The sequence below is a fragment of the Astyanax mexicanus genome, chromosome 2 (genome assembly GCF_023375975.1).
Source record: "Astyanax mexicanus isolate ESR-SI-001 chromosome 2, AstMex3_surface, whole genome shotgun sequence".
Lineage (NCBI taxonomy): Eukaryota > Metazoa > Chordata > Actinopteri > Characiformes > Acestrorhamphidae > Astyanax > Astyanax mexicanus.
In genome coordinates, this window is record NC_064409.1 from 66,852,812 (window position 1) to 66,880,093 (window position 27,282).

Sequence of the window (27,282 nt, forward strand, 5' to 3'; positions counted from 1 at the left end):
TGCAGGTCTACACAGGAACAGGCTGCAGTATCTGTGACAGATGTGTGACTGAGTCTGTGTCTCTGCTGAAAAAAGACTGGAGAGAAAGGCATACCTTAGTCCCCCACTTTAATTGGACTACCATTTGATCCGCTGCCAAACAGACCACATGTTAAATCATCCTCATCGTTACTGTTACTAACATGTCTGCTGGCAAGCACTGTAAATCAAAGGCGTTCATGTAAAGCCACCCACAAAATTAATCACAATGAGATCATACCCGCTGTAGCCTTTTAAATGTTAACACTGACCATGACTATAAGCACTGTGCAACTATAAGCACTGTGTTGTTCTTAATTCTCAATCTGACAATATTTAAAACATATTTAAGATTTTTAAAGCATTGAAAGAGGAAAACACAGTCAAATGAAAACTAATTTGACTTCTCTAAATCAGTCCACAGCTCCTCCTACAACAAGACAATTCAAACTGCACATACAAAACACCAAAACGGAGAAACAAACATTAGCACTCATATTAGAAAAGGTCAAAGGTCAAAGTGCGCTTGGCTGAGGCGCTCCAAAGAGAGGACAACAGGGCTGCATACCTCCAGCACAGGAAGGGACCTCGCTCATTTTGAGTACTTTAGAACAGAAACAAAAACAAGAAACAGGAATTTCAATCATTGAATTAAGCAACATATATCAAGGTCAAATCTGTCAACGAAATCAAATCAGATAGCTAAAATCATTGGTGTTTTCTTACAGCTTGCTTTCCTGAGCTAAGAAATGAAGAGCAGAAATACAAACAGATAACATGGATTCAATTATGGTGATGTTTTGTAATGTTTGTTACATTAATCTGACATGTTTTGTTAAGCTAGATGCAATCCACTTTAGTATAGCCCACTTGGAAATTCCTGACCCCTGTTTTTTCTAGTGGATTGGCTGGAATTTATCTTTCACACCCCACCCCCTATAACAAATGGAAAGAAGATTTAAACATATTCACAGAACTTCAAATAACAAACGGTAACACTTTATTTGGACGGTCCATTTGATGCCCTTATTGATGCTCAACTTACATTAAACTAACATTCAACTGTCTATTAAATGCAATTGAACTGAAAGGTGAAAGTATTTTTTTCTTTATTGAATGCAACCCTACATCCAACTAGATTTAAAGTTTAGGTTAAGGTTAGGGTTATGTGTAGGATTAGATTTTAGTGTTGATTAATGGTTAAGGTTAGGGTTAGGTGTAGGGTTAGGTTTTATTTTAAATCATTTACATTCAACATTGCGTTTAATAGATATTCAGTTGAAAGTTAGTTGAATGTCAGTTGAGCATCAACGAGACCATAGAAGGGACCATTCAAGTAAACAAACATATACATACAGCATATTAAATATAATATTTTTTAAATAAATAAAAATGATACATATATTTATCCCACCCATTTGTGCGTGGGGAGAACCTGTTTCACAATTTAAGCAAAGTGAAATGTTTAAAGAGAAGTTGAAACAGATTGCTTGTCTGCCATAAGTAACCGACATGAACAAAGGAAAAAGAAAACAATTTAAACATCTAAATAAATACAGTGATTAAAATGTGAATAATCAACCACCATATCTCTTTATCTCTTCATCTTTTCTTCTACGTGCACAAACATTCAAACACGTGAATCACACATTACTGAACATTAATTACATTGTATTTTATGTATCTGTACAGTGACCTCAACATTTTAAATAATCTAAAGTCTTTATAAAACAAAGTACACACTTTGGGCAAATAGACCAATGAATTACTATAGACCAATTAATATTAATCAAATATGTACATCTTTACTCATAAATAAAACATAGGCCAACTGTAAATTATTATTCACATAGAAATTATGCATGCATTTGAATTATATACACACATTTCACCATTATTTGTAAAGTTGTCTTGGTATTTACACACAAAGAAATTCACAGGCTATGTAACAGAAGACTGCTACAATTTTAATAACAACATGGGCCCAACTGCTGATACATAATTCCATTTCAGACAGTGTTTAACAGTAAAACTTGATGCAGTGACTGAATTGTCAATGCTTTATAATTGTGAAGACACAGTGAAGAGGCAGCAGCAGCAGCACTGAAAGTATAGGTCACACTGCTGAGTGAGAAAAGCAACATGTCAGTAAACCTGCTAGCAGACATTAGCCATAGCTTTCCACCACCGGCACACAGCAACTGACCCAGCAGCCAGAGGGGCTGGGGATGAGAGGAAAACAGAAGAAATTCAGTTGGCATAAGATATTAGAATCATGGTAAACAGTGGATTCATTCAATTATTTAAAACACTGCAATGTCTATTTTTCCCTTGAGCTATCACACTTGAAAAGAAATAAAATGAAATCACTGTGTCAGTTTGGGAACATTCTGCCTTTACAGTGTAAAACAATTATTTTTCCAAAATACCCGGTTCAGCTCACAGAGGGTTCAGAAATTGATGAGATAAAGGAAATCATTCAACTAAACGTTGCAAGGCACTAAATATTATTTGTTTTGTATTGCATTATCCTAAATGACCTTAAACATTAATATAATGTAAGCTAAATAATAATGAAAATACCACAGTTTATTTTATACATATAGTACCCCTTGAACTTGAACTCATTTATTCATGATACACATACAAACTGGTATTGCATTTTATTGGATTTTATATGATAAATCAGCACAAAACAATTGTGAACTGAAAAGACAATTATACATACTTTTCTTTTTTTAAGAAATGAAAAGCTGAAAAAAACAAAAAACTGTTATTGTAAGAATAAATTAAGTAATAAAATTAAGAAAATGTTATAAGGTTTGCTTGAGTATTGTGGTATCAATTTATAAACTATCATGCCAAAAGTCATGGGACAGGAACTAGTATCATGTCCTATGGAAGTCTACCGGTCACAATCATTACAACCCACTGTGCTGTGGGTCATAATGACTTCTGCTAAGTATTACTAGCAAACTAATGTGACAACAAGAATTGACAAATGGTAAATGCTCACTTAGCTTCAGAATATAATGTCTCATTTATCTAACACCCTCTATCAGGTCTCCTTCAAACTCTGGTGGGTCAGTGGTCAACCTCACGAGATAACACTTCCAAAACTGGATGCTGACAAGTTTAAAGCTGAAAAGCTCAAAGCAAAAAAAGAATATCCAATCATCCAATATGGACCTCAAGTAAACTGAAAAAATAAGAATGTTTGTAAGAAAATATGACAGCATGACTAAGCCAACTGTTAAGAACATGGAAAATACGACTCTTCTACTATTGTGAGCAGATGAGACAAGACCGCCACAGTAAAGATGGCAATATTTTGTGTTAGAACCTTTGAAGAATCTGCAGCATTCACATTTTGATATTCCTACCTGCAGAGTGGATGCTGCCGAGTCACTGGTCTCGGTCAGTCCTGTACTCCTCGGTATACTTGACACGATGTATCTCGACCCCTTTGGCACGGGTTGTCTAACTACCAGCTTTCCTTTCCTTGTCTCTGCCAGAAATAAACTGTACCAGTAGGCATCGTTGGAGACCAGGGTGGAATCTGCGATGGTAGAGTTCCTCTCACTGATCACACTGTTCCTACAGGGAGGACCTGCTTTGCTGGGCTTGGGTTTCTGACATTTCAGCACGATAGTCACCAGTATAGTGATGAGTAAGAGAAATGACACAGAGCCAAGTCCGATCACAAGATACAGGTTCAAGTCTGAAAAAATATCATATTCAGGAATTTCAGTCATATCTGCGTAGGTTTTGAGCGCGGTCTCCACCGTGGACAGTTTGATGGTGACTGTAGCAGAGAGCGAGGGCTCTCCGTTGTCCTTGGCGATCACCACCAGCCGCTGGTGGCGCGAGTCTCTGTAACTGAACATCCTCATGGTCCTAATCTCTCCGTTGTACTGGTCCAAGCTGAATAAAGTAGCATCAGTGTTCTGGAGGAACTGGTAAGTGATCCGGGAGTTGTGCACTGAGTCAGTGTCAATAGCGATCACTTTGGCTATCAAAGTTCCTTTATCGGTGGATCTGGGGATTTTCTCCTCCACCACTGACCCGTGCGCGCGCCATGGAGACACTATAAGTGGTGTGTTGTCGTTCTGGTCCATTATAATGATGTGAACAGTTACGTTGCTGCTGAGCGGAGGAACACCAGAGTCTCTGGCCTCGATATGGAAAAGGAATTCCTTCTCTATCTCATAATCAAACGTCTTTAGTGCATAAAGGTTTCCGTTCTCTGGGTTTATGGAGAACAGCATAGACATGGAGGTGTTCACTATTTCCTTTTCTATGATAAAATAAACTAGATACTGGTTTTCATGGAGGTCTGGGTCATGTGCTGTTATTGAGCTTAGTAATTCTCCTGGTGCGTTATTTTCCTTCACCTGAATGGTGTAGAATGATTGTGGAAACTGAGGTACGTTGTCGTTCACGTCCAGCAGTTCTAGAGTCATGGTTTCATTATCAGATAATGGAGGAGTTCCTCTGTCAGTGACGGTAAATGTGATGTCATATTCTGGAACTTTTTCACGGTCTAACGGTTCTGAAACCACAAGCTCAAAATAATGATCAGAAGACTCTCTGAGCTTAAAGGGCAGTTTATCAGATATATAAACATTTATTTGACCATTTTCACCTGAATCTTTATCACTTACACTGACAACTGCAATGACTGCTCCTACAGCTATGTCCTCTTTTACAGGACTTGTGAATGATTTAATAGAAATTTCAGGGTGGTTGTCATTCATATCTGTGATTAAAATTCTCACTTTGCATTTTCCTGACAAGGAATTCACTCCTTTATCTGCTGCTAAGATTTCCATATCATAAATCCTGAAATCCTCATAATTAATCATTTCTTTAACTCTGATTTCTCCATTGTTTGGATTTAAACTGAAAGTGTCCTGAGTTTTTTCAGATGTATATAAACTATAGGAGTACATGATATCGGAATTTGACCCTTCATCTGCGTCTGTTGCATTTAGTTTAACAACAAGACTTCCTATAGGTGAGTTCTCCGTTAGTTTAATGGTGTAACTGTCTTTATCAAACTGAGGGGCGTTGTCGTTCGTATCCAGCACGCGCACAATGATGCTGGCTGTGCCAGAGCGTGCAGGGAGTCCACCATCTAGAGCAGTAAGTATTAAATTATAAACTGACTGTTCTTCTCTGTCCAGAGCTTTCGTTAAAATCAAATCTGGAAATTTGGATCCATCACGGCCACTTTGAATTTCAATGCTGAAGTGGTCATTGTCATTGAGAAAGTACGTCTTAATCGAATTTGTTCCAGCGTCCGGATCAAATGCGTTAGTTAGAGAAAATCTTTCACCAGCGGGTGTAGATTCTGAAATATCCAAATGAATAACATCCCTCCGAAATTGGGGTGCGTTGTCATTAATGTCCATAATTTCTAATTCAATATTAAACATACGTTTAGGATTTTCTATAATGGCATCTAGTTTCAAAAAGCAAGTCGTTTTGGAGGCGCACAAATTCTCTCTATCCATCCGTTCTTGAATGTACAAGTCTCCAGTCTCTTTGTTCACTTCCAAGTACTTTTTATTTGCCACGATCTCTAAACGCATCTTACGTTGGTTCAGCGCTTTCACATCCAGTCCTAAATCAGTGGCTAGATTTGAAACAATGGATCCTTCTTCCATTTCTTCAGGAATGGAATAGTGGGTAACAGCAAACGCCATGTTAATGGTTGCAGTCAGAAGAAAGATAGTAACGTACCTTCTCTGAGAGTGAATTTCGATGTGCCTCTCCATAATAATTGAGCGTTAAACGCGACAGATGCAGTAAAATATCAGATGGTAAGAACAAATATTTACTGTAAACACGACACTTGTCCACGCAGAAAGCCAGAGCATTAGATGTTGTAGTTTGCCGTTAAGTAATCCACGATGCAGAGCACAAAGCTGAGGTGAAAATGCGAAAATCTCCTTGGAAAGACGTGATATTATGGCGACTGTGTTCAACCTTATTTGTTGGTGAACAGCGACGCGTTGTGCACAGCGATGCACAAAAATGCAGTTGAGCTTTTTCTGTTGATTAGAAACTGTGGAACCTACTATATTTTAAGACTATTAACTAAGCTAGCAAAGGTTAAATAATGTGCCTAAAACTAATCTGTTCTTTGACGAAAACAAAAAGCATGTTCCCCAACGGAGAAAAGAATTAAACCATACCAAAAAAGAAAATACCAACAAAAAAACATACCAAAAAAATCCATCAAATAAGATACTTACCTGCAGAGTAGACGCGGCTGAGTCACTGGTCTCGGTCAGTCCTGTACTCCTCGGTATACTGGACACAAAGTATCTCGACCCCTTTGGTACAGGCTGTCTAACAACCAGCTTTCCTTTCCTCGTCTCTGCCAGAAACAAACTGTACCAGTAGGCATCGTTGGAGACCAGGGTGGAATCTGCGATGGTAGAGTTCCTCTCACTAATCACACTGTTCCTACAGGGAGGACCTGCTTTGCTGGGTTTGGGTTTCTGACATTTCAGCACGATGGTCACCAGTATGGTGATGAGTAAGAGAAATGATACAGAGCCCAGTCCGATCACCAGATACAGGTTCAAGTCGGAAAAGATGTCATATTCAGGAATTTCAGTCATATCCGCGTAGGTTTTGAGCGCGGTCTCCACCGTAGACAGTTTGATGGTGACTGTAGCAGAAAGCGAGGGCTCTCCGTTGTCCTTGGCGATCACCACCAGCCGCTGGTGGCGCGAGTCTCTGTAACTGAACATCCTCATGGTCCTAATCTCTCCGTTGTACTGGTCCAAGCTGAATAAAGTAGCATCAGTGTTCTGGAGGAACTGGTACGTGATCCGGGAGTTGTGCACTGAGTCAGTGTCAATAGCGATCACTTTGGCTATCAAAGTTCCTTTATCGGTGGATCTGGGGATTTTCTCCTCCACCACTGACCCGTGCGCGCGCCATGGAGACACTATAAGTGGTGTGTTGTCGTTCTGGTCCATTATAATGACGTGAACGGTCACGTTGCTGCTGAGCGGGGGAACGCCAGAGTCTCTGGCTTCAATATGGAAAAGGAACTCCTTCTCTATCTCATAATCAAAAGTCTTAAGTGCGTAAAGGTTTCCATTCTCTGGATTTATGGAGAACAGCATGGACATGGAGGTGTTCACTATTTCTTTTTCTATTATGAAATAAACCAGATACTGGTTTTCATGGAGGTCTGGGTCATGTGCTGTGAGGGAGCTCAGTAGTTCTCCTGGTGCGTTATTTTCCTTCACCTGAATGGTGTAGAATAATTGTGAAAACTGTGGAACGTTGTCGTTCACATCCAGTAGTTCTAGAGTCATAGTTTCATTATCAGATAACGGAGGAGTTCCTCTGTCAGTGACGGTAAATGTGATTTCATATTCTGGAACTTTTTCACGGTCTAATGGTTCTGATACCACGAGCTCATAATAATAATCAGACGACTCTTTAAGTTTGAATGGCAACTTATCAGATATATGAACATCTATTTGGCCATTTTCTCCTGAATCTTTATCATTCACACTGACAACTGCAATTACTGTACCTACATCAATATCCTCTTTAACTGGACTCGTAAAAGACTTAATAGAAATTTCAGGATGGTTGTCATTCATATCTGTAATTACAACTGTTATTTTACAGTGACCTGAAAGACTATTCGATCCTTTATCTGTTGCTATTATCTCCATGTTATAAATTTTGAAATCTTCATAATTTATCATTTCTTTTACTCTAATCTCACCATTTTCCGGATTTAATCCAAATGTACTTTGTGTTTTTTCTGACGTATAAAGACTGAATGAGTAGAGAATCTCTGAATTTGAGCCTTCGTCTTTATCTGTGGCGTTTAATTTAATCACGAGGCTGCCTATTGGTGAGTTCTCCATAAGGTTTATGGTGAAACTGTCTTTGTCAAACTGTGGGGCGTTGTCGTTCGTATCAAGCACGCGTACAATAATGCTGGCTGTGCCAGAGCGCGCGGGGACTCCTCCATCCACAGCAGTGAGTATCAAATTGTGAACTGCGTGTTCCTCACGATCTAAAGCTTTTTTTAATATTAAGTCTGTGAACTTGGACCCATCTCTTCCAGTCTGAATTTCAATGGAGAAGTGTTCACTTTCACTTAAGTAGTATGTCTTGATTGAATTAGAGCCAAAATCGGGATCCACCGCATTATTAAGTGAAAATCTCTCCCCGACAGATGTGGACTCAGATATATCAAGATGTATTGTGTCTCGCCTAAAATGTGGGGGATTGTCATTGATGTCCACTATTTCCAGTTCTATGTTGAATATTCGTTTCGGGTTTTCTATTGTAACATCCATTTTAAGAAAGCATGACGATGTTTTTATGTTACATAATAACTCCCTGTCCACCTTTTCTGCAATGAATAGTTCCCCTGTGTCTTTGTTTACGTCGAGGTACTTCTTATTTGCGATAACGTCTAAGCGCATACTTCTTTTATTCAAGCTCATCACATCCAACCCCAAGTCTGCAGCAAGGTTGGCAACAACGGATCCTATTTCCATTTCTTCTGGAATGGAGTAGTGTGTAACGGTGGTCGCCGTCTTTATCACAGCAGCGAAAAGCAAGATATAAACGTACCTTCTCTGTGATCGTGCAGCTGTGTTGCTCTCCATCATGCCCTTGCATTAATACAAGAACGCAATATGTATTCCGAAAGGACAGTTGTATTGTTTTTCTTGTTTGATGTCAAAACCACGATTAAATGCAAAACCACCAGAAATAAAATTTCAGTACTCGAAGCAGCAAATCCACGGAACACAGAGCTAGCAGATCACCGGGCATTAGTGACACAAATACGACGATCCCACTGTTAAGACAAAGTGGTCGTGGCGTCTTGAAGCAAGAAGAATTCGTTGGTGAACAGCGACGCGTTGCGCATGTATCTGGACCATATTCGGCAAGTATTTTCTATCATTCAGAATAAGAACCAGCGTTCAGCATTTTCAAAAGATTATTTGCAAACAGCATATATATAAAATATACATGAACATATAAAGTCACAGAAGAAAGTAAAGTAAAAATATCTTCCAAAAAGACGCAAAATATAGTTACTTAAAACTAAACTACGTACCTGCAGAGTAGACGCAGCGGAGTCACTGGTCTCGGTCAATCCTGTACTCCTCGGTAAACTGGACACAATGTATCTCGACCCCTTTGGCACAGGCTGCCTAACTACCAGCTTTCCTTTCCTCGTCTCTGCCAGAAACAAACTGTACCAGTAGGCATCGTTGGAGACCAGGGTGGAATCAGCGATAGTAGAGTTCCTCTCACTGATCACACTGTTCCTACAGGGGGGACCTGCTTTGCTGGGTTTAGGTTTCTGACACTTCAGCACGATGGTCACCAGTATGGTGATGAGTAAAAGAAATGACACAGAGCCCAATCCGATCACCAGATACAGATTCAAGTCTGAAAATATGTCATATTCAGGAATTTCAGTCATATCCGCGTAGGTTTTGAGCGCGGTCTCCACCGTGGACAGTTTGATGGTGACTGTAGCAGAGAGCGAGGGCTCTCCGTTGTCCTTGGCGATCACCACCAGCCGCTGGTGGCGAGAGTCTCTGTAACTGAACATCCTCATGGTCCGAATTTCTCCATTGTACTGGTCCAAGCTGAATAAAGTAGCATCAGTGTTTTGAAGGAACTGGTACGTGATCCGGGAGTTGTGCACTGAGTCAGTGTCAATAGCGATCACTTTGGCTATCAGAGTTCCTTTATCGGTGGATCTGGGGATTTTCTCCTCCACCACTGAGCCGTGCGCGCGCCATGGAGACACTATAAGTGGTGTGTTGTCGTTCTGGTCCATTATAATGATGTGAACGGTCACGTTGCTGCTGAGCGGAGGAACACCAGAGTCTCTGGCCTCGATGTGGAAAAGGAACTCCTTTTCTATCTCATAATCAAACGTCTTTAGTGCATAAAGGTTTCCATTCTCTGGATTTATGGAGAACAGCATGGACATGGAGGTGTTCACTATTTCCTTTTCTATTATGAAATAAACCAGATACTGGTTTTCATGGAGGTCTGGGTCATGTGCTGTTATTGAGCTTAGTAATTCTCCTGGTGCATTATTTTCCTTCACCTGAATGGTGTAGAATGATTGTGAAAACTGAGGAACGTTGTCGTTCACATCCAGTAGTTCTAGAGTCATGGTTTCATTATCAGATAATGGAGGAGTTCCTCTGTCAGTGACGGTAAATGTGATGTCATATTCTGGAACTTTTTCACGGTCTAACGGTTCTGACACCACGAGCTCATAATAATTATCAGAAGATTCTCTAAGCTTAAAGGGCAGTTTATCAGATGTATGAACATCTATTTGACCATTTTCTTCTGAATCTTTATCACTTACACTGACCACTGCAATGACTGTACCTACACTTACATCTTCTTTTACAGGACTTGTGAAAGACTTAATTGAAATTTCAGGGTGATTGTCATTCATATCTGTAATTAAAATAGTTAATTTACAATTCCCTGATAACGAATTTCTTCCCTTATCAGTTGCAATAATCTCCATATTGTAAATTTTAAAATCTTCAAAGTTAATAATCTCTTTCACTCTTATTTCTCCGTTTTCTGGATTCAAACTGAAAGTGCCTTGGGTTTTCTCAGATGTATACAGACTAAAAGAATAAACAATATCTGAATTTGAACCGTGGTCTTTATCAGTGGCGTTTAATTTAATAACAAGGCTTCCTATAGGTGAGTTCTCCATTAGGTTGATGGTATAACTGTCTTTTTCAAATTGTGGGGCGTTGTCGTTCGTATCAAGCACACGCACAATAATATTGGCTGTGCCAGAGCGCACGGGGACCCCTCCGTCGACAGCAGTGAGTATTAAGTTATGAACACTCTGTTCTTCTCGATCTAAAGCCTTTTTCAGAATCAAATCAGCAAACTTAGAACCGTCCCGCCCAGTCTGAATCTCAATGCTAAAATTGTCACTTTCACTGAGGTAATACGTTTTAACAGAATTTGATCCAGTATCAGGGTCTACAGCATTAGTCAGCGAAAATCTCTCACCCACTGTAGTTCCCTCTGAAATGTCTAGGTGCATTGTATCTCTTCGGAAATGCGGAGCGTTGTCGTTAATGTCCATTATCTCAAGTTCAACGTTAAACAGTCGAAGTGGGTTTTCTATTGTTACATCCAGCTTGAGAACACACGTTGTTGAAGTGCAAAGAGATTCCCTGTCGATCCTCTCAACAATATACATCTCCCCTGTGTCTTTTTTAACGCCTAGATATTTCCTGTTGGATGCCACATCTAAGCGCATTTTACGCTCACTGAGAGTTTTTAAATCCAGTCCCAAATCAGATGCCAAATTTGCAACTATTGATCCTTCCTCCATTTCTTCAGGAATCGAGTAATGAGTTACAGCGAGGGCTGGCTTGAAGACATTGATCAGTAGGCAGATAAATGCAACGTACCTTATTTCGCATGGATAAACATTCAGAATCGGTTCCATTGTTAATAGCTCCAAGCGTAATACGAATGAGTCCGAAACGATTTTGCGTAAAAGCAGCAGATAATACAAATAGCAATACGAAGATTGAAAAACGAAAGGAATTGTACTCCGACTACTCAGCAGCTACTGCAACACAACCGTCATAAAGAACGGCTTTTATGGCGTCTATTTTTTCATGGCAAGGTAGATTTTGTTGGTGAACAGCGACTCTTGGCGCACAAGACTAGCCTGTGCGTCTATGTGCATAAAGTGCAAAAAATCCACATTGAGATAGAAACTAAATGAATAAATAAGGCAAAAAAAGGTAAAGAATTGTTGGTATGGACACACTAAAACTAATTCCATCAGAAAAAACGAAATAACACAGTTAATGACTGCTTTTATCGTTTTCTTTTGGACCACATATCCAGGATGTTACAAAAGAGTTTTGAGACAGCAAGCTAGCTGAAAACACAAGCTCCAATACAATGAACAAGAAATACACGCATATAATGTATTAAGTTAATACTATGCAATTTAATGTATTGATGTAAAAATACAAATACAGCGAAAATACTTAAATAGTATACCTGCAGAGTTGACGCTGCCGAGTCACTGGTCTCGGTCAGTCCTGTACTCCTCGGTATACTGGACACGATGTATCTCGACCCCTTTGGCACAGGTTGTCTAACTACCAGCTTTCCTTTCCTCGTCTCTGCCAGAAACAAACTGTACCAGTAGGCATCGTTGGAGACCAGGGTGGAATCTGCGATGGTAGAGTTCCTCTCACTGATCACACTGTTCCTACAGGGAGGACCTGCTTTGCTGGGTTTGGGTTTCTGACACTTCAGCACGATAGTAACCAGTATAGTGATGAGTAAGAGAAATGATACAGAACCAAGTCCGATCACCAGATACAGATTCAAGTCTGAAAATATGTCATATTCAGGAATTTCAGTCATATCTGCATAGGTTTTGAGCGCGGTCTCCACCGTGGACAGTTTGATGGTGACTGTAGCAGAGAGCGAGGGCTCTCCGTTGTCCTTGGCGATCACCACCAGCCGCTGGTGTCGCGAGTCTCTGTAACTGAACATCCTCATGGTCCGAATCTCTCCGTTGTACTGGTCCAAGCTGAATAAAGTAGCATCAGTGTTTTGGAGGAACTGGTACGTGATCCGGGAATTGTGCACTGAGTCAGTGTCAATAGCAATCACTTTGGCTATCAAAGTTCCTTTATCGGTGGATCTGGGGATTTTTTCCTCCACCACTGAGCCATGCGCGCGCCATGGAGACACTATAAGTGGTGTGTTGTCGTTCTGGTCCATTATAATGACGTGAACGGTCACGTTACTGCTGAGTGGAGGAACACCAGAGTCTCTGGCCTCGATATGGAAAAGGAACTCCTTCTCTATCTCATAATCAAACGTCTTTAGTGCGTAAAGGTTTCCGTTCTCAGGATTTATGGAGAACAGCATGGACATGGAGGTGTTCACAATTTCCTTTTCTATAATGAAATAAACCAAATACTGGTTTTCATGGAGGTCTGGGTCATGTGCTGTTATGGAGCTCATTAATTCACCTGGTGCGTTATTTTCTTTCACCTGAATGGTGTAGAATGATTGTGGAAACTGTGGAACGTTGTCGTTTACGTCCAGCAGTTCTAGAGTCATAGTTTCATTATCAGATAACGGAGGAGTTCCTCTGTCAGTGACGGTAAATGTGATGTCATATTCTGGAACTTTTTCACGATCTAACGGTTCTGATACCACGAGTTCATAATAATTATCAGAAGATTTTCTGAGAGTAAATGGCAGTTTTTCAGATACGTGAACATCTATTTGACCATTTTCTTCTGAATCTTTATCACTTACGCTGACCACTGCAATGACTGTACCTACATCAATATCTTCTTTAACTGGACTCGTAAAAGACTTGATAGAAATTTCAGGATGATTGTCATTCATATCTGTAATTAAGATGGTTATTTTGCATTTTCCTGACAAGGAATTCACTCCTTTGTCAGTGGCTAAAATTTCCATGTCATATATTTTGAAGTCTTCATAGTTTATTATTTCCTTTACTCTGATCTCCCCATTATTAGAATTTAAGTCAAATGTCTGCTGCGTTTTCTCTGAAGTGTACAAACTAAAAGAATAATTGATTTCTGAATTGGATCCTTCATCTAAATCTGTTGCATTTAATTTTACCACCAAATTTCCAATTGGTGAATTCTCGCTGACATTAATAGTGTAGCTTTCTTTGTCGAATTTAGGGGCGTTGTCGTTTGTGTCTAACACGCGGACAATAATGCTTGCTGTTCCAGACCGAGAAGGCTTTCCTCCATCAACAGCTGTTAACATTAGATTATGCACAGCATTTTCTTCTCGATCTAAAGGCTTTTTCAGAATTAAATCAGCAATTTTCGACCCATCTCTTCCCGTCTGTACTTCAATATCGAAATTGTCACTCTCACTCAAATAATATGTTCTGATTGAGTTTGACCCAATATCAGGATCTACTGCATTACTTAAAGAAAATCTTTCACCTGCTGAGGTAGACTCTGAAACATCCAAATTAATAGTATCTCTGCGGAAATATGGGGCATTGTCGTTAATGTCCTGTATTTCTATTTCAATGTTAAATATGCGCACGGGATTTTCCAAAATCACCTCCATTTTAAGATAACACATTGCTTTTGAAGTGCACAGATATTCCCTGTCGATCCTTTCTAAAATAAACAGCTCTCCAGTATCCTTATTCACCTCCAAGTATTTCTTATTTGCAATTATATCTAATCGCACTTTTCGCCTACCCAGTGTGGTCACATCCAGTCCTAAATCCGATGCCAAATTAGCAACAACAGATCCAACCTCCAGTTCTTCTGGAATCGAATAGTGATTCACTGAAGTGGTTGTATGGAGCAGAGCAGAAAACAGAAACAACGCAGGGACATACCTTCTCCATGGCTGAATCTCCATTGTTCTTACAAGAAGTTATTTTCCATACAAAGTGATGAAGCCAGAAGCGAATCAAAAGAATAAGCAGATCAAGCTGGAACTCAAAGCTATTTAAGTTTTAAGACGTAAATGATCCGTTCTCCATCCAAACGTAAATGGGATTCAATGGTTTACCTCCGTGTACAACGTCAAAAGACATATGACAGATTTCGTGGCAGCCGCATAAGAAAATGAAGTGTGTTTTACTGGTGAACAGCGACGCTTTGTGTATGTTTCGAAGAATCACGAAAGACAAACAGAAGTCCGTAACACTTTAAATAAAAATATATATGTCAAAGTATGCACTGCTTTATCAGTATCAACCGTTTTCTGAAAACAAAAAGTTAAAATTAAATGAAATGTGCTTAGGGCTTAGGGAGCTTAGTCATTAGCAAATAATACCAAACAGGGAGGGTCTAGTTTAACAGAGTGTTTAGTGTGATACTGGGTTGACCATATAATAATCATGTTTGCCCTTTAAATGGTTTTGAGAAACCCACCTATTTAATTTCGCGCGTAACGAAATGACTTCTCGTTGTTTCAAATGCAAAACACACCAATACTATACACACTTGTTCGGAGTGATTGTAATTTTTCCAGGGCCCTATCCAATTCTGGATCATGTGCAAGTATTATTAGTAATAATGTGTATAAGGAACACACATTTCGAAACTCCAATCTTTTTTTCTAGAATATTAAATTATAATAAAACAATAAAATGAATGAGTTAATCACGTTCAGAGTCAAAATTAGTTATTTTTCAATGTGTTCCACTGAATGGCGACCAAGTGCTTATGTATGCTTGAGTATCAACAATTCAGGTGGATGAATTTCTACAGCGGCCAAAAATGAACTCCAAAAATATATATTAATGCATCAAATAATAAAAAATTGCAACTCCTGAATTAAGTGTTTCTTGAAATGTCATTTTGTGCTTAGACGAATAAAATAATATAATACATTCAAAAGTACAATTTTTAAGGAAATTGGACAGTATGACAAGAGTAACAGTTTTAGCTATTGACTCTGTAGACATGTTTTCAGTCACGAAGCAGTTAAAAAAGATAATAAATTGTGCTTCACCCTACCTGCAGGGTGGACGCAGCTGAGTCACTGGTCTCGGTCAGTCCTGTACTCCTGGGTATACTGGACACAATGTATCTCGACCCCTTTGGCACAGGTTGTCTAACTACCAGCTTTCCTTTCCTCGTCTCTGCCAGAAACAAACTGTACCAGTAGGCATCGTTGGAGACCAGGGTGGAATCTGCGATGGTAGAGTTCCTCTCACTGATCACACTGTTCCTACAGGGAGGACCTGCTTTGCTGGGTTTGGGTTTCTGACATTTCAGCACGATGGTCACCAGTATGGTGATGAGTAAGAGAAATGATACAGAGCCCAGTCCGATCACCAGATACAGGTTCAAGTCGGAAAAGATGTCATATTCAGGAATTTCAGTCATATCCGCGTAGGTTTTGAGCGCGGTCTCCACCGTAGACAGTTTGATGGTGACTGTAGCAGAAAGCGAGGGCTCTCCGTTGTCCTTGGCGATCACCACCAGCCGCTGGTGGCGCGAGTCTCTGTAACTGAACATCCTCATGGTCCTAATCTCTCCGTTGTACTGGTCCAAGCTGAATAAAGTAGCATCAGTGTTCTGGAGGAACTGGTACGTGATCCGGGAGTTGTGCACTGAGTCAGTGTCAATGGCGATCACTTTGGCTATTAAAGTTCCTTTATCGGTGGATCTGGGGATTTTCTCCTCCACCACTGACCCGTGCGCGCGCCATGGAGACACTATAAGTGGTGTGTTGTCGTTTTGGTCCATTATAATGATGTGAACGGTCACGTTACTGCTGAGCGGAGGAACACCAGAGTCTCTGGCCTCGATGTGGAAAAGGAACTCCTTCTCTATCTCATAATCAAACGTCTTTAGTGCATAAAGGTTTCCGTTCTCCGGATTTATGGAGAACAGCATGGACATGGAGGTGTTCACTATTTCTTTTTCTATGATGAAATAAACTAGATACTGGTTTTCATGGAGGTCTGGGTCATGTGCTGTGAGGGAGCTCAGTAGTTCTCCTGGTGCGTTATTTTCCTTCACCTGAATGGTGTAGAATGATTGTGAAAACTGAGGAACGTTGTCGTTCACGTCCAGTAGTTCTAGAGTCATGGTTTCATTATCAGATAACGGAGGAGTTCCTCTGTCAGTGACGGTAAATGTGATGTCATATTCTGGAACTTTTTCACGGTCTAACGGTTCTGACACTACAAGCTCATAATAATTATCAGAAGACTCTCTGAGAATAAATGGCAGCTTATCAGATATATAAACATCTATTTGACCATTTTCACCTGAATCTTTATCACTTACACTGACAACTGCAATGACTGTGCCGACAGCTATGTCCTCTTTTACAGGACTTTTGAATGATTTAATTGAAATTTCAGGATGGTTATCATTCATATCTGTGATTAAAATGGTTACTTTACATTGCCCAGAGAGACTATTAGCTCCTTTATCTGTTGCGATTACCTCCATGTCATAAATCCTAAAATCTTCATAGTTAATAATATCTTTTACTCTAATTTCGCCATTATCGTGGTTTAAACTAAACGTCTCTTGTGTTTTTTCTGATGTGTAAAGGCTAAACGAGTAAACTATGTCTGAATTTAATCCTTCATCCAGATCCGTGGCGTTTAACTTTACAACGAGGCTTCCAATTGGGGAGTTTTCCATTAAATTTATCTTAAAAGTTTCTTTGTCGAATTTCGGGGCGTTGTCATTGGTGTCCAAAACGCGTACAATAATGCTTGCCGTGCCGGAACGCGCAGGGACTCCGCCGTCCACTGCAGTGAGGATCAAATTGTGAATGGCTTGTGTTTCTCTATCCAAAGCTCGTCTAAGAATTAAATCAGCAAATTTTGAACTGTCTCTACCGGTTTGTATTTCTATGTCAAAATACTCGCTCTCACTAAGAAAATAGGTTTTAATTGAGTTTGCCCCTATGTCCGGGTCAACTGCATTACTGAGAGAGAAACGCTCACCCGCGGAGGTGGACTCGGATATATCCAAATGAATTGAATCCCTACGAAACTGAGGTGCGTTATCGTTTATATCCACAATTTCTATTTCGATGTTAAATATCCGTACGGGATCTTCAAGTATTACTTCCATTTTAATGAAGCATGTTGTTGCTGTTTTTGAAATGCAAAGATACTCTCTATCCATTTTCTCCAAAATGTAAAGCTCACCAGTTTCTTTGTTCACGTCAAGATACTTCTTACTTGAAATAATATCTAACCTCATTTTTCTTCTGCTCAGTGTTTTAACATCCAGTCCCAAATCTGTAGCTAAATTTGCCACTACAGATCCTTCTTCCATTTCTTCGGGGATTGAATAGTGTGTCACGGCGTTTGCTCCGTTTAAGAAAACAAAGAAAAAAAGAAAGAACGTCACGTACCTCGGTAGCTGTGCCTTCGTTAAGTTCCCCATCGTTTATCATTCAAAAATCAGTCTTACTCACACAAATAACAGTTTTTTTGTGTTGATTTTAAAACTGAAATATACTATTTCCAATGAAAAAAGAAATGGATCCACGCATAGAGGTGAAAGAGCTGTGCGATTCTGTGCGCGTCCTCTCAATGAACGCTGAAATGGCAACTATACTAAAACGCGTTTTTTAAGAAAATAGCGACGCTATGCGTTTGCATTCAGAAGGTACATCAACATGATGCTGCTAACAGTCTTTCTAAACCATGCTAGTTCGAAAATATAAACACTTATAGACTTTAAAGCATTATCATGTCTCGTGAAAGTGTAGATAAAACAAAGTGTAAAATATTTATTTGGAAATCTAATGATCACAGTGTCCCCATACTGCATAACACAAGAACCATTTTGATAAATACATTGGAAAAGCTACCTCACTTTGTGTAATTTTCCTCTCAACATTTTTTTCTTACCTGTAAAGTAGATGCAGCTGAATCGCTGGTCTCGGTCAGTCCTGTACTCCTCGGTATACTGGACACGATGTATCTCGACCCCTTTGGCACGGGTTGTCTAACTACCAGCTTTCCTTTCCTCGTCTCTGCCAGAAACAAACTGTACCAGTAGGCATCGTTGGAGACCAGGGTGGAATCTGCGATGGTAGAGTTCCTCTCACTGATCACACTGTTCCTACAGGGAGGACCTGCTTTGCTGGGCTTGGGTTTCTGACACTTCAGCACGATGGTCACCAGTATGGTGATGAGTAAAAGAAATGAGACAGAGCCCAATCCGATCACAAGATACAGGTTCAAGTCTGAAAAGATGTCATATTCAGGAATTTCAGTCATATCCGCGTAGGTTTTGAGCGCGGTCTCCACCGTGGACAGTTTGATGGTGACTGTAGCAGAGAGCGAGGGCTCTCCGTTGTCCTTGGCGATCACCACCAGCCGCTGGTGGCGAGAGTCTCTGTAACTGAACATCCTCATGGTCCTAATCTCTCCGTTGTACTGGTCCAAGCTGAATAAAGTAGCATCAGTGTTCTGGAGGAACTGGTACGTGATCCGGGAGTTGTGCACTGAGTCAGTGTCAATAGCGATCACTTTGGCTATTAGAGTTCCTTTATCGGTGGATCTGGGGATTTTCTCCTCCACCACTGAGCCGTGCGCGCGCCATGGAGACACTATAAGTGGTGTGTTGTCATTCTGGTCCATTATAATGATGTGAACGGTCACGTTACTGCTGAGCGGAGGAACACCAGAGTCTCTGGCCTCGATGTGGAAAAGGAACTCATTCTCTATCTCATAATCAAACGTCTTTAGTGCGTAAAGGTTTCCGTTCTCTGGATTGATGGAGAACAGCATGGACATGGAGGTGTTCACTATTTCTTTTTCTATGATGAAATAAACTAGATACTGGTTTTCATGGAGGTCTGGGTCATGTGCTGTGAGGGAGCTCAGTAGTTCTCCTGGTGAGTTATTTTCCTTCACCTGAATGGTGTAGAATGATTGTGGAAACTGAGGAACGTTGTCGTTCACATCCAGTAGTTCTAGAGTCATAGTTTCATTATCAGATAACGGAGGAGTTCCTCTGTCAGTGACGGTAAATGTAATGTCATATTCTGGAACTTTTTCACGATCTAACGGTTCTGATACCACGAGTTCATAATAATTATCAGAAGATTCTCTGAGCTTAAAGGGCAGTTTTTCAGATATACGGACATCTATTTCACCATTTTGACCTGAATCTTTATCACTCACACTGACAACTGCAATGGCTGTACCTACAGCTATATCCTCCTTAACTGGACTAGTAAAAGACTTTATTGAAATTTCAGGATGGTTGTCATTCATATCCGTGATTAAAATTCTTACTTTGCATTTCCCAGACAATGAGTTCACTCCTTTATCTGTTGCCACGATTTCCATATCATAAATCCTGAAATCTTCATAATTAATCATTTCTTTAACTCTTATTTCACCATTGTCTGGATTTAAGCTGAATGTTTCCTGCGTTTTCTCTGACGTATATAAACTATAGGAATACACGATTTCGGAATTTGACCCTTCATCTGTATCTGTTGCATTTAATTTAACAACAAGGCTTCCTGTCGGTGAGTTCTCTGTTATGTTGATGGTGTAACTGTCTTTATTAAAGTGCGGGGCGTTGTCATTAGTATCCAGCACGCGGACAATAATGCTGGCTGTGCCAGAGCGCGCGGGCACTCCTCCATCTACAGCAGTGAGTATTAAATTATGAACAGCCTGCTCCTCTCTATCAAGCGTCTTTTTCAGAATTAAATCTGTGAATTTTGACCCATCACGACTCGTTTGTATTTCAATTGAAAAGTGATCACTGTCGCTAAGATAATATGTTTTTATAGAATTTACACCAATATCTGAATCGACTGCATTGTTCAATGAAAATCTTTCGCCAGTTGCGGTTGACTCAGAAATGTCTAAATGCATCATATCCCTTCTGAAACTGGGCGCGTTGTCGTTAATGTCAATTATTTCCAGTTCGATGTTAAACATCCTCACAGGGTTTTCGATGCTTGCATCCAGCTTCAACATGCACGTCGTTGCTGACTTAGAAATGCAAAGATGTTCTCTATCGATCCTCTCCGAGATGAAAAGCTCGCCTGTCTCTTTGTTAATGTCCAAATATTTCTTATTAGACAATGTATCCAGCCTTATCTTTCTTTTGCTCAGTGTCTTAACGTCCAGTCCAAGGTCGGTTGCTAAATTGGCTACCACAGAGCCTTCCTCCATTTCTTCAGGTATAGAGTAATGGGTAACAGCTGATGCTGGTTTTAAAATGGAGAACAATATCAAGGCGACAACGTACCTTTTCATCTGCGGACTTCTTCTGCAAGCATCCATTGTTCGATATATTGTCCAGTGAACACTGTAAGTAAGTATCATTGTTGGCTAAAACGAGAAGCCAAATTCCACACGAAAATATGGAATGATTCAATCTACACTTTATACAAACAAAAGATTTAAAACCAAATAATCATTGCTATGATACTGAGAACCATTCGTGGTGGCTAACAAAGCATATATGCCACCTCCCAGCATGTTGTGGACACAAGAATAAAAGTAAGATGCGCGTTTCTTGGAAAACAGCGACACTGTGCGTATTTGTTTGCTCGATGCATTAAGCACTCCTGGACACTGCAGCATAAAAGCCAAAACTGGTGCAAAAGTACAAAAATAGTGACATTTTTGAAATCATGATATGAATGCAAAAGTGCCTTGATAGGAACATTTTAAAGCGACAGACAGAACAAGTAAACCTTTCTAGAACATTGCAATAAGTTTTACATTGTTGTTGACCACAATTCTTAAAAGTAACGTATGAAATATGCATATATGACATTAAAATTGTGTGGCAACTTAGAGGTAAATATTCTTTATGTTCTGGAAGTCCTTAATTGAGATATTGTAGTTGCTATATATTCCCCTACCTGTAAAGTGGATGCAGCGGAGTCACTGGTCTCGGTCAGTCCTGTACTCCTCGGTATGCTGGACACAATGTATCTCGACCCCTTTGGCACAGGTTGTCTAACCACCAGCTTTCCTTTCCTCGTCTCTGCCAGAAACAAACTGTACCAGTAGGCATCGTTGGAGACCAGTGTGGAATCTGCGATGGTAGAGTTCCTCTCACTAATCACGCTGTTCCTACAGGGAGGACCTGCTTTGCTGGGTTTGGGTTTCTGACACTTCAGAACGATAGTCACCAGTATAGTGATGAGTAAGAGAAATGATACAGAGCCCAGTCCGATCACCAGATACAGGTTCAAGTCTGAAAATATGTCATATTCAGGAATTTCAGTCATATCCGCGTAGGTTTTGAGCGCGGTCTCCACCGTGGACAGTTTGATGGTGACTGTAGCAGAAAGTGAGGGCTCTCCGTTGTCCTTGGCGATCACCACCAGCCGCTGGTGGCGAGAGTCTCTGTAACTGAACATCCTCATGGTCCGAATCTCTCCGTTGTACTGGTCCAAGCTGAATAAAGTAACATCAGTGTTCTGGAGGAACTGGTACGTGATCCGAGAGTTGTGCACTGAGTCAGTGTCAATAGCGATAACTTTGGCTATCAGAGTTCCTTTATCGGTGGATCTGGGGATTTTCTCCTCCACCACTGAGCCATGCGCGCGCCATGGAGACACTATAAGTGGTGTGTTGTCGTTCTGGTCCATTATAATGATGTGAACGGTCACGTTACTGCTGAGCGGAGGAACACCAGAGTCTCTGGCCTCGATATGGAAAAGGAACTCCTTCTCTATCTCATAATCGAACGCCTTTAGTGCGTAAAGGTTTCCGTTCTCTGGATTTATGGAGAACAGCATGGACATGGAGGTGTTTACTATTTCCCTTTCTATAATGAAATAAACCAGATACTGGTTTTCATGGAGGTCTGGGTCATGTGCTGTTATTGAGCTTAGTAATTCTCCGGGTGCGTTATTTTCCTTCACCTGAATGGTGTAGAATGATTGTGAAAACTGAGGAACGTTGTCGTTCACGTCCAGTAGTTCTAGAGTCATGGTTTCATTATCAGATAAAGGAGGAGTTCCTCTGTCAGTGACAGTAAATGTGATGTCATATTCTGGAACTTTTTCGCGATCTAACGGTTCTGACACTACAAGCTCATAATAATTATCAGAAGACTCTCTGAGCTTAAAGGGCAGTTTATTAAATATATGAACATCTATTTGACCATTTTCTCCTGAATCTTTATCACTCACACTGACAACTGCAATGACTGTACCTACAGTTATATCTTCCTTAACTGGGCTAGTAAAAGACTTAATGGAAATTTCAGGATGGTTATCATTCATATCCGTGATTAAAATTCTTACTTTGCATTTCCCAGACAATGAATTAACTCCTTTATCTGTTGCCACAATTTCCATATCATAAATCCTGAAATCCTCGTAATTAATCATTTCTTTAACTCTGATTTCACCGTTATCTTCGTTTAAGCTGAACGTTTCCTGCGTTTTTTCTGACGTGTATAAACTATATGAATATCTGATTTCGGAGTTTGACCCTTCATCTTCATCTGTTGCATTTAATTTAACCACAAGGCTTCCTATAGGTGAGTTTTCCATTATATTTATGTTATAACTGTCTTTATCAAACTGTGGGGCGTTGTCGTTCGTATCCAACACGCGAACAATGATGCTGGCTGTGCCAGAGCGCGCAGGAACTCCACCATCTACAGCAGTGAGGATTAAATTATGAACAGCCTGCTCCTCTCTATCAAGCGTCTTTTTCAGAATTAAATCTGTAAATTTTGACCCATCTCTACTCGTTTGTATTTCAATAGAAAAGTGATCACTGTCGCTGAGATAATAAGTTTTTATTGAATTTACACCGATATCAGGATCCACGGCATTGTTTAGTGAGAATCGTTCGCCAGCTGCGGTTGACTCAGAAATGTCTAAATGCATCGTGTCCCTTCTAAAATGCGGCGCATTGTCGTTAATATCAAGTATTTCCAGCTCGATGTTAAACATTCGCACAGGGTTTTCAATGGTTGCATCAAGCTTCAAAATGCACGTCGTTGCTGACTTAGTGTTGCATACATGTTCTCTGTCAATCCTCTCCGAGATGAAAAGCTCACCTGTCTCTTTGTTAATGTCCAAGTATTTCTTATTAGACAACGTATCCAGCCTTATCTTTCTCTTGCTCAGTGTCTTAACGTCCAGTCCAAGGTCGGTTGCTAAATTGGCTACCACAGAGCCTTCCTCCATTTCTTCAGGTATAGAATAATGGGTAACAGCTGAGGCTGACTTTATACCGAAGAACAACATCAAGGCGACAACGTACCTTTTTATCAGCGGACGACTTCTGCTTCTTCTAGCATCCATTGTTGGATATCTTGTCCAGTGAATACTATAGGTCAGGGAAATTGATATACAAACACCAGGAGACAAATTCCACACGAAAAAAATGGACCGTTTCAATCTACAATTTGTACACAGCAAAGATTTAAAACAAAAAAATCATTGCAATGAAATTGGGAACAATCCACTGTGGCTAACAAAGCAGATATGCCACCCCCAATGTGTTATGGAGACCAGTGCAAAAGTAAGAAGTGCGTTTCTTGGAAAACAGCGACACTATGCGTATTTGTTTGATCGATGCACTAAAACACTCCTGGACACTGTAGAACTAAGACCAGGAGTAGTGCGGGACAATGTGCGAGATATTTAAAAATAAGGTGTAAATGTGTAAATGTCTGCTTAGAACGAATATAAAGCCATATAACAAGAAGATTATATTAGAAAATTACAAACCATTGTATAATATTGTTGACCATAAACCAAGAATTAACTTTTAAAATAAGAATGAACCATTAAGTGTGTCACAATTATAGAGGCACGTGCTCTTCATATTCTGTTAATCGTTAATTAGGATATTACATTGTCTATAAGTTCCCCTACCTGTAAAGTAGATGCGGCTGAGTCACTGGTCTCGGTCAGTCCTGTACTCCTCGGTATGCTGGACACGATGTATCTCGACCCCTTTGGCACAGGCTGTCTAACTACCAGCTTTCCTTTCCTCGTCTCTGCCAGAAACAAACTGTACCAGTAGGCATCGTTGGAGACCAGGGTGGAATCTGCGATGGTAGAGTTCCTCTCACTAATCACACTGTTCCTACAGGGAGGACCTGCTTTGCTGGGCTTGGGTTTCTGACACTTCAGCACGATGGTCACCAGTATGGTGATGAGTAAGAGAAATGATACAGAGCCCAGTCCGATCACAAGATACAGGTTCAAGTCTGAAAATATGTCATATTCAGGAATTTCAGTCATATCTGCGTAGGTTTTGAGCGCGGTCTCCACCGTGGACAGTTTGATGGTGACTGTAGCAGAGAGCGAGGGCTCTCCGTTGTCCTTGGCGATCACCACCAGCCGCTGGTGGCGCGAGTCTCTGTAACTGAACATCCTCATGGTCCGAATCTCTCCGTTGTACTGGTCCAAGCTGAATAAAGTAGCATCAGTGTTCTGGAGGAACTGGTACGTGATCCGCGAGTTGTGCACTGAGTCAGTGTCAATAGCGATCACTTTGGCTATCAGAGTTCCTTTATCGGTGGATCTGGGTATTTTCTCTTCCACCACTGATCCTTGTGCGCGCCATGGAGACACTATAAGCGGTGTGTTGTCGTTCTGGTCCATTATAATGATGTGAACGGTCACGTTGCTGCTGAGTGGAGGAACACCAGAGTCTCTGGCCTCGATGTGGAAAAGGAACTCCTTCTCTATCTCATAATCAAACGTCTTTAGTGCATAAAGGTTTCCGTTCTCTGGATTTATGGAGAACAGCATGGACATGGAGGTGTTTACTATTTCTTTTTCTATGATGAAATAAACTAAATACTGGTTTTCATGGAGGTCTGGGTCATGTGCTGTTATAGAGCTCAGTAAAGCACCGGGTGAGTTATTCTCCGTAACAGAAATACTGTAGAAACTCTGTGGGAACTGAGGCGCGTTATCATTAACATCCAGTAGGTGCACAGTAATAGTTTCGTTATCAGACAGTGGAGGAGTTCCCCCATCTGTTACTACTAAAGTCACCTCATATTCAGGAACCCTTTCCCGATCTAATGGTTCTGAGACTAACAGCTCATAGTGATGATCTGACGATTTATTCAACACAAATGGTAAATTATTACTTATACTAAGATTAACTTTTCCGTTATCGCCAGTGTCCCTGTCGCTTACGCCAACAAGGGCTATCACTGTTCCGACAGGTATGTCTTCCTTCACTGTGTTTTTCAGTGACTTTATGGTGATTTCTGGATAGTTATCGTTCATGTCAGTCACATACACTGTTACTCTGCACTGATTGGAGAGCGGAACAGGCCCGTTGTCTTTTGCCTCAATATGCATCTCAAATATTTTCATGTCTTCAAAATCAATGGTGTCTTTAACAGTGATCTCTCCAGTTTTTGAATTCAAACTGAACATGTCTTGAGTTTTCTCAGATGTATAAAGTGTGAACGAATATGTAATGTCCGCGTTTGAACCTTCATCCGCATCACTGGCGTTTAGTTTGGTGACCAGAGTGCCAATAGGAGAATTCTCGCTCATGTTTAAGGAATACACTGGACGGTCAAACTGAGGGGCGTTGTCATTCGTATCCAGCACACGAACAATGATACTGGCTGTGCCTGAACGGGGGGGGACTCCGCCATCTACAGCAGTAAGAATGAGATTATGCACAGAATGTTTTTCTCGATCTAACGCCTTTGTAAGAACTAAATCAACATATTTAGTGCCATCACTGCCAGCGTGAATATCTATTGTAAAATGATCGCTACTGCTGAGCTTGTATGTATTGACTGTGTTAGCCCCTACGTCAGGGTCTAGTGCATTAGGTAAGGAGAACCGTTCACCCGGTGGTGCAGACTCGGAGACATCCAGTTCAACCCTATCCATTCTAAAGTGTGGAGCATTATCATTGATATCAATTATTTCTAATTCAATGTTAAAAATACGCAACGGACTTTTGATGATTACATCTAATTTGACGAAGCAGGATGTTTTGCCATGACAAAGTGACTCCCTGTCCATTTTTTCAGCAATATAAAGTTCTCCTGTCCTTTTGTTTATCTCTAGATATTTCTTGCTGTGAACAGTATCGAGTTTTACCTCCCTTTGTTCCAGTCCACTAACGTCCAATCCAAGGTCTGATGCTAGATTTGCGACGACTGCCCCGCGCTCCTTTTCCTCCGGTATAGAGTACCGTGTCACAGACAAAGCTCCCCTCCATGTCACCAAAAACACAAAGAAAAACATTTCCCAGCTTGTCCTCATCATCAACAGCGTGTCAAACTTGTCAAAGCTCAAAAGATGTTTTGTTCTTTACGGTAAAATTAAACGTTTGTTCTTTCACGGTCCACAATTCTTAAATCCTTATTTTAATGAAACCAAAATACACATGCTGTGTGAAGCTCTCGGTGCAAGAAAGACCAGTACAGAGAACCCCAAATCTGTGAGAAAAGCAGCGCATCCTCTGTAGAAGGAAGAGTTTTCCTATGTCATTTACTGGACAACAGCGACGCGCTGAGACCGTTGAGAGGAGCAAGGGATGAGCCTTTGTTCTGTCTAAAGTACTGGAACTCTTTGATTAGTCTATCCTAATTATATATGTCATAAAAGAATATTATGATTTTTAATGGACTATTATTAGAAAACTAAAACTACTATTATTAAAGTTCAAATAAATAGCACTGTTGTCATGCTCTGTTTTCAGCACCGCAATCGCGGACAGCG

At 40.5% G+C, this 27,282-nt stretch overlaps 1 protein-coding gene and 1 long non-coding RNA gene across 37 annotated transcripts in view; one reads left to right on the forward strand and one right to left on the reverse strand.

The window, feature by feature from the left end:
• LOC103031822 (protocadherin alpha-C2) overlaps positions 1 to 27,026 on the reverse strand; it is a 31,015-nt gene extending 3,989 nt beyond the window's left edge. The window contains exons 1-5 of one of the 36 annotated variants that reach the window (XR_007437874.1): positions 25,399 to 27,024; positions 16,495 to 16,550; positions 9,364 to 10,031; positions 3,402 to 3,628; positions 587 to 2,240 (exon numbers count right to left, since the gene is read on the reverse strand). Coding sequence is in view for 21 of the 36 variants with exons in the window: in XM_022672073.2 (XP_022527794.2) it covers positions 611 to 622; positions 3,402 to 3,628; positions 6,506 to 7,540; positions 19,735 to 20,917 (2,457 nt within the window). In the remaining 15 variants the exon portion in view is untranslated. The other 35 variants (XR_007437875.1, XR_007437864.1, XR_007437862.1 and 32 more) reach the window with 35 other exon arrangements.
• Positions 12,878 to 25,473, forward strand: LOC125799056 (uncharacterized). Its single transcript, XR_007437877.1, has 3 exons — positions 12,878 to 12,957; positions 19,325 to 19,423; positions 25,399 to 25,473. It is a non-coding gene; the product is annotated as an uncharacterized LOC125799056 (long non-coding RNA).
• Positions 27,027 to 27,282: the final 256 nt, after the last annotated feature.